We start from the raw sequence: 7,104 nt of genomic DNA, 5'->3' as shown, positions 1-7,104 counted from the left end.
TATTTTAGAATGAAGGGAGTAATATATACCATAGTTTCAAACACGTAAAAGTCTGACGAGAGGCATGAAACCCGCCTGGGCATGGATGCCTGAAGCGTGCACAATCAAAAGCGTCTTTTTCCTCACCTGCAGGCCGGCGTGAAATCGCGCACAACACAAGTAGTCTCGCCGCTGCTATATATGCGCCCATGTATCCATTTCAGAACTCATCGAGCAGCTCCAGCGTTCAGCGGCACACATTTTCTCCTGTCCCCAGAGTTTTTCCGGTCACCAGGAAGCAGCGATAACATGGATGCCCAGAACATGGAGGTCGCTGCTCTGATCGAGAAGATCGCCGGTCTCCAGGCCGCCATCGCCGAGCTGCCGTCGCTGAGCCCGTCCCCCGAGGTCGACAGGCTCTTCACCGACCTCGTCACCGCGTGCGTCCCGCCGAGCCCCGTCGACGTGACGAAGCTCAGCCCGGAGCACCAGGGGATGCGGGAGGCGCTCATCCGTCTCTGCTCCTCCGCCGAGGGGAAGCTCGAGGCGCACTACGCCGACCTGCTCGCCACCTTCGACAACCCGCTCGACCACCTCGCCCGCTTCCCCTACTACAGCAACTACGTCAACCTCAGTAGGCTGGAGTACGAGCTCCTGGCGCGCCACGTGCCGGGCATCGCGCCGACGCGTGTCGCCTTCGTCGGCTCCGGCCCGCTGCCGTTCAGCTCCTTCGTCCTCGCCGCGCACCACCTGCCCGACGCGCACTTCGACAACTACGACCTGTGCGGCGCGGCCAACGAGCGCGCCAGGAAGCTGTTCGGCGCGAGCGAGGACGGCGTGGGCGCGCGCATGAAGTTCCACACGGCGGACGTGTAAGACAATAAGTTTTGGGGGAACCAGCACAACCCTCTAGGGATGGCTTATCTCATTATATATAATGGATGTGTTACAATACGTACAATATACGTACATAAGTACAGAAGCTATACATAGTCTAACACCCTCCCTCAATCTTAGCCACTTTCTAAAGAACTAAGAAGGGTATGATTGCGCCTACAAGCCTCAAACTGTGGCAGAGGTAAAGGCTTAGTGAAGATGTCTGCAAGTTGATCCTTAGATGAGATAAACTTGATCTGGAGTTGCTTCTGTGATACACGTTCCCGTACAAAGTGATAGTCAACTTCAATGTGTTTCGTTCGGGCATGAAATACCGGATTTGCAGAAAGGTATGTAGCACCGATGTTATCACACCAAAGGATAGGAGGCTGTGGTTGAGACAAACCCAACTCCTGAAGCAAAGACTGCACCCAAATAATCTCTGCAGTAGCATTAGCCACAGCCTTGTACTTAGCTTCAGTACTGCTACGTGACACAGTAGCCTGTTTCCGAGCACTCCAGGCGATCAAATTAGAGCCAAAGAATACTGCATAACCCCCCGTGGATCGCCTGTCATCTGGACTACCAGCCCAATCTGCATCAGAGAAGGCCGAAAGGACTCGAGAGGAAGTCGGCCGAATATGCATACCAAATGTTAGGGTGAACTGAACATAACGAAGAATGCGTTTAACAGCAGCCCAATGAGTATCTCTGGGAGCCTGAAGATACTGACAAACCCTGTTAACAGCATAGGAGATATCTGGTCTCGTGATCGTCAAGTACTGAAGTCCACCAACAATGCTCCTGTATTCTGTGGCATCCGCAGGAGACAAAAGCTCACCATCAACAGCTGTAATCTTGTCGGTAGACGACATGGGTGTGGTTGTCCGTTTGCACTTCAGCATGCCAGCTCTTTGTAACAAATCCAAGGAGTACTTCTTCTGCGTAAGGACAAGAGCAGTAGCACGAGAAGTGACCTCAACTCCAAGAAAGCAGTGAAGCTTCCCAAGATCTTTGACCGCAAAATCAGCACCAAGAGAGCAGACAAGAGCATCAGCAGCATACTGAGAAGAGCTGACAAGGATAATATCATCGACATATACCAAAAGATACATAGTGACTTCTGGCTTCTGTAGAAGAAATAATGAAGTGTCAGCAGTGGACGGCACAAACCCATGAGCACGAAGGGCAGAGGCAAGGCGGGCATGCCAGGCACGAGGAGCTTGCTTCAAACCATATAGTGCTTTGTTGAGACGACAGATATAATCAGGACGATCAGGATCGGAAAAACCAGGTGGCTGTTTCATATAAACCTCTTCCTCCAAACCTCCATGTAGAAAAGCATTCTGCACATCAAGTTGACGAAGTAACCAACCACGAGAAACAGCAATGGAAAGAAGAAGCCGAATAGTGGTAGGCTTGACGACAGGACTGAAGGTGTCCTCATAGTCAAGACCATGGCGCTGCCGAAAACCGCGAGCAACAAGCCGTGCTTTGTAACGCTCAATAGATCCATCCGAATGCTTCTTCACTTTGAATACCCATTTTGAGTCAATAACATTTACCCGTGGTGGTGGAGGAACGAGAGTCCATGTCTTGTTACGAAGGAGAGCATGAAACTCCTGCTCCATAGCCTCTCGCCAATGTGGAATGCACATGGCAGCCTGATATGAGCGAGGCTCAGAAGATGGATCCGCAACAGCAGCAGCCAAACAAGCAGCCAACCAAGCAACCGTACCATCCTTACATTCCTTGGGTTTGAAAATACCACTGCGACTGCGCGTATGTGGTCGGGACACAGGAACCATAGAGGTCGACGGAGCAGCCTGCAACGGGCTGGAGGACGGCGACGTTGACGAGTCAGCCGGTGACACAGAGCCAGACGCGGTAGCCTCGGGCTCGGTTGGCGAAGAAGGCCGGCCCACAGGCGAACCCGGCGGGGCTGACGAAGCAGCTGGGGATGCCGGCGTCACGGACCGGGCCGATGGCGAGCCCGGCATAGTGGGCAGGGGCGAGGCCGGTGTCGCGGGCCGAGCCGCGGATGAAGGCGACGTGAGGACCCGAGCCGCAGGCGAAGACGGCGTGATGGGCCGAGCTGCGGGCGAAGCCGGCGTGACAGGCCGAGCCGCTGAAGATTCGGCGGCCGCTGGCATAGCGGACCGAGCAGTGGAGATGCTCGGCGCGACGGGCTCTTCGGGTGACCATGCATGGGCACGCGAATCGATGCCATGCATAGGGCGATCGACGTGCCCATCAGAAGGCGGTGACGATGATGGTGAATCCTCTAACAGCTCCAAACGAGCCCCATGTCCGGTTCCTACACCATGGTTAGGTAACAGCAAAGGAGAGTATGCAACATCATCAAATTGGTCAGAAGAAACAGAGGATGAATGCAGAGATGGTGGTTCAACAGTGGACACAGGAAGTTTGGCAAAGGGAAAAACATGCTCATCAAACACGACGTCCCGAGATATATAGACATGATTAGTGGGAACATGAAGACATTTGTAACCTTTATGAAGAGAGCTATAGCCAAGAAAAACACACTTCTTAGAACGAAACTCAAGCTTGCGCTTATTATATGGACGAAGATGCGGCCAGCAAGCACACCCAAAGACCTTGAAAAAGGTATAATCAGGTTGTTCATTAAGGAGAACTTCAATGGGAGTCTTCATGTTTAAAACACGAGTGGGAGTACGGTTGATGAGAAAGCATGAAGTGGTGAAAGCATCACTCCAAAACCAAAACGGAACAGATGCATGGGCCAAAAGAGTAAGACCAGCTTCAACAATATGACGATGCTTACGTTCTACTGAACCATTCTGCTGATGTGTATGTGGACATGCTAAACGATGAGCTATCCCAAGCGACTGAAAGAAGGAGTTGAGGTTGCGATACTCGCCCCCCAGTCCGACTGGACATGAACAATTTTGTGCTTGAGAAGACGTTCAACATGTTTTTGAAACTGAACAAAAATATCAAACACATCAGATTTGCGTTTAATAAGATAAAGCCAGGTAAAGCGACTATAAGCATCGACGAAACTGATATAGTAATTATGACCACTGACAGAAGTCTGAGCAGGACCCCATACATCTGAAAACACAAGTTCTAAAGGATGTTTCACCTCACGACTGGACTCCGAAAAAGGAAGTTGATGACTCTTCCCCTGCTGACAAGCATCACACACTGCTATATCTTTATTACTAGACAAACTAGGAAGCTCATGACGACGCAAAATATGACGGACAATAGGTGTGGCCGGGTGACCAAGACAAGCATGCCATTGTGACGGAGAGACCCGAACTCCACTGAAAACGTGGGCGACACCAGGATGCTCCAGACGGTAGAGGCCCTGGCACAACCGCCCACTAAGAAGAATGTCCCTCGTGCCCCGATCCTTAATAAAAAGATCAAAAGGGTGAAATTCACAAAGCACATTATTATCACGTGTGAGTTTAGGAACTGAAAGAAGATTACGTGTCACAGAGGGAACTCGAAGAACATTGCGAAGCTGAAGACTCCTATTGGCATGTCTAGTGAGAATAGATGCTTGACCAATATGAGAGATGTGCATACCTGCTCCATTGGCGGTGTGGATCTTGTCGGAGCCATGATAGGGTTCACGAGTGTGAAGCTTCCCCATCTCGCTGGTCAGATGCTCTGTCGCCCCAGAGTCCATGTACCAGTGTGGATCGATGGAGTAGGACTGAGTGTGTCCCTGTTGCTTCTGCGGCGCGGGACGATCAGCCATGGCGACCTGACGGGCATTGTTGCGTGTATCTTTGCCGTCATTGCCAAGACCAAGGAAGCTTCGCTGGAAGCGCTTGTGACACTTGGAGGCCCAGTGCCCATCGCGGCCACAAAGCTGACACACACGTGGACCGCCAGCCCCCGGTAAGGTCGCAGTAGGTGGGGGGCCGAGGCGGGCGACGGTGGCAGCCCCAAGGGAGCCCGGGGTGATGAAGAAGAGCGGCCACCCTTGGTGGCGGCGTTGGCCGAGAGGGAGCCAGTGCCCCTGGAGCGGCGTGTCTCGACCCGTTGCTCAGTGAGAAGGAGACGAGAGAAAACCTCGTGTGCCAGCATGGGTGTCGAGTTGCCCCGCTCGTTGATAATCTCGACTAAGGCATCATACTCCTCATCAAGACCGTTGACAATAAACGAGTTGAACTCGGAGTCAGTGAGGGGCTGTCCAATGGAGGCCAATGTGTCCGCGAGGCCCTTGACCTTGTTGTAGAACTCAGTGGCAGTGGAGTCAAGCTTCTGACACTCTCCAAGCTGACGACGGATTGCAGAGACACGAGCCTGGGACTGCGCTGCAAAAGTGCGCTCAAGGATGGTCCAGGCCTCATGAGACGTCTTCGCGAAGACAACAAGTCCGGCAACTGCCGGCGACAGCGACCCCTGGATGGAGGAGAGGTTCGCCTGGTCCTGCCCCGTCCAGACGCGATGGGCCGGATTGTAGACCGGACCGTGCACGCTGTCTACCAGTGCGGGTGGGCAGGGAAGCGATCCGTCGACGTAGCCTAGCAAGTAGTGACTCCCCAAGAGCGGGAGAACCTGCGCACGCCAGAAGATGTAGTTGTCGGCGGAGAGCTTGATGGTGATGAGATGACCGAAGTGAAACGGCGGCGGTGAAGACGATCCCATCGAGGGGGCTGCCTGGGGTGCAAGCACCATGGAGGCAGCCGGAGGCACCGAAGTCGATGCGGGGGGAGGCGGGACCGCAGCCAGGGCGGACGCCGCAAAGCCCGCGGCCGGGGCGGACGCCGCCAACCCCGCCAGCGAGGCGGTGTGATCCGCTGCCGGCAGGAGCGGCGGGACGACGCCCGTGGAGTCAGCAGCGGACGGCGGCGCCGCGGTGTGGACGACGAGGTCGCGCCCAAGTGAGGGCGCCGGCGGCGTGGAGTAGACGGAGCCAAGGCTCCTAGTCCCGATCGGAGCCGGAACGGCGACGGCATCGAGCGGGAGGTTGAGCAGAGCCGCAAGAGAGGCCGGGAGGAACCCCGCGGCAGTGGAACCGGTGGTGGCGGTACTCGACATGGTGGCGGCGCGATCGGTGGCGCGGCGGCGGCGGTGAAGGCGGCGGCGGCTGCGGCGGCGGTGCGGGTATTAGGGTTTTGGAAGCGGAAGCGATCGTAACCTAGCGTGATACCATGTAAGACAATAAGTTTTGGGGGAACCAGCACAACCCTCTAGGGGTGGCTTATCTCATTATATATAATGGACGTGTTACAATGCGTACAATATACGTACATAAGTACAGAAGCTATACATAGTCTAACAGGACGTCGCCGACCTCACGCAGGAGCTCGGCGCGTACGACGTGGTCTTCCTCGCCGCGCTCGTCGGCATGGCGGCCGAGGAGAAGGCCAAGGTGATAGCCCACCTGGGCGCGCACATGGTGGAGGGGGCGTCCCTAGTCGTGCGGAGCGCGCACGGCGCTCGCGGCTTCCTGTACCCCATCGTCGACCCGGAGGACATCAGGCGGGGCGGGTTCGAGGTGCTGGCCGTGCACCACCCTGAAGGTGAGGTGATCAACTCTGTCATCGTCGCCCGTAAGGCCGTCGACGCGCAGCTCAGTGGGCCGCAGAACGGAGCACGGGGCGCGGTGCCGCTGGTCAGCCCGCCATGCAGCTTCTCCACCAAGATGGAAGCGAGCGCGCTTGAGAAGAGCGAGGAGTTGGCCACCAAAGAGCTGGCCTTTTGATTCGAAAATTTGCGTGGTGATCATCTCTCCTCAACTCGTCATTCTGTCGCGAACTGTGTTTTGATGTTTCTGCCTGAAAGAGATATGCGTTCTGCCTTGTGGAGTTGTGGTGTTTATTTACACACGTACATGTAGTACTACTTGTATTTGTACCTGGAGTAATGGTATGTAAGAGAAAAATAATGTGTGATTTGAAGTGCAATTGCTAAATAATAAGAAAGAGCAGTGCTATGCAGCTGACGATTCTTTGGAGGATGCATGCACGACACTAGCTAATCACCGTTAGATTAAATTTCTCTATAAAGCCACCACGGGGTTCCCCCGTCGTCGCCCGCGGAGTCTCCCCCGGGTTGCCTGGTCATGCGAGAGCCGTTGGGTCTCCCATTTCCCTGATGGTTGGATGGCGGTGCGACATGCCGAGGGTCGCGCGCGGTGGTGCGTCTCGCCCGGCGGGCGGCCCCCTGGCCCGCCCCCCTCTGGTAGCAGGTTCTGGGTGCTGGGGGGTGGCGACTCTGACGACGACGAGGAGGAGTCCATTC

At 55.1% G+C, this 7,104-nt stretch overlaps 1 protein-coding gene across 1 annotated transcript; it reads left to right on the top strand.

The window, feature by feature from the left end:
• Positions 1-223: 223 nt before the first annotated feature.
• On the top strand, positions 224-6,824 carry LOC119316432 (nicotianamine synthase 1-like). The gene is made up of 2 exons (XM_037590754.1): positions 224-846; positions 6,143-6,824. The coding sequence occupies exons 1-2, from the start codon at positions 289-291 to the stop codon at positions 6,563-6,565; spliced, it is 981 nt and encodes a 326-aa protein (XP_037446651.1). The 5' UTR covers positions 224-288; the 3' UTR covers positions 6,566-6,824.
• The last annotated feature ends 280 nt before the right edge of the window (positions 6,825-7,104 follow it).

Source organism: Triticum dicoccoides, chromosome 6A (assembly GCF_002162155.2).
Source record: "Triticum dicoccoides isolate Atlit2015 ecotype Zavitan chromosome 6A, WEW_v2.0, whole genome shotgun sequence".
Taxonomy (NCBI): Eukaryota; Viridiplantae; Streptophyta; class Magnoliopsida; order Poales; family Poaceae; genus Triticum; species Triticum dicoccoides.
This window is presented reverse-complemented; position numbering and strand designations above follow the sequence as displayed.

Coding starts and splice junctions, on each gene's coding strand:
- LOC119316432 (XM_037590754.1), top strand. CDS start 289: ATGGATGCCCAGAACATGGAGGTCGCTGCTCTGATCGAGAAGATCGCC. Junction 847..6,142: donor GCATGAAGTTCCACACGGCG/GACGTGTAAGAC, acceptor ATAGTCTAACAG/GACGTCGCCGACCTCACGCA.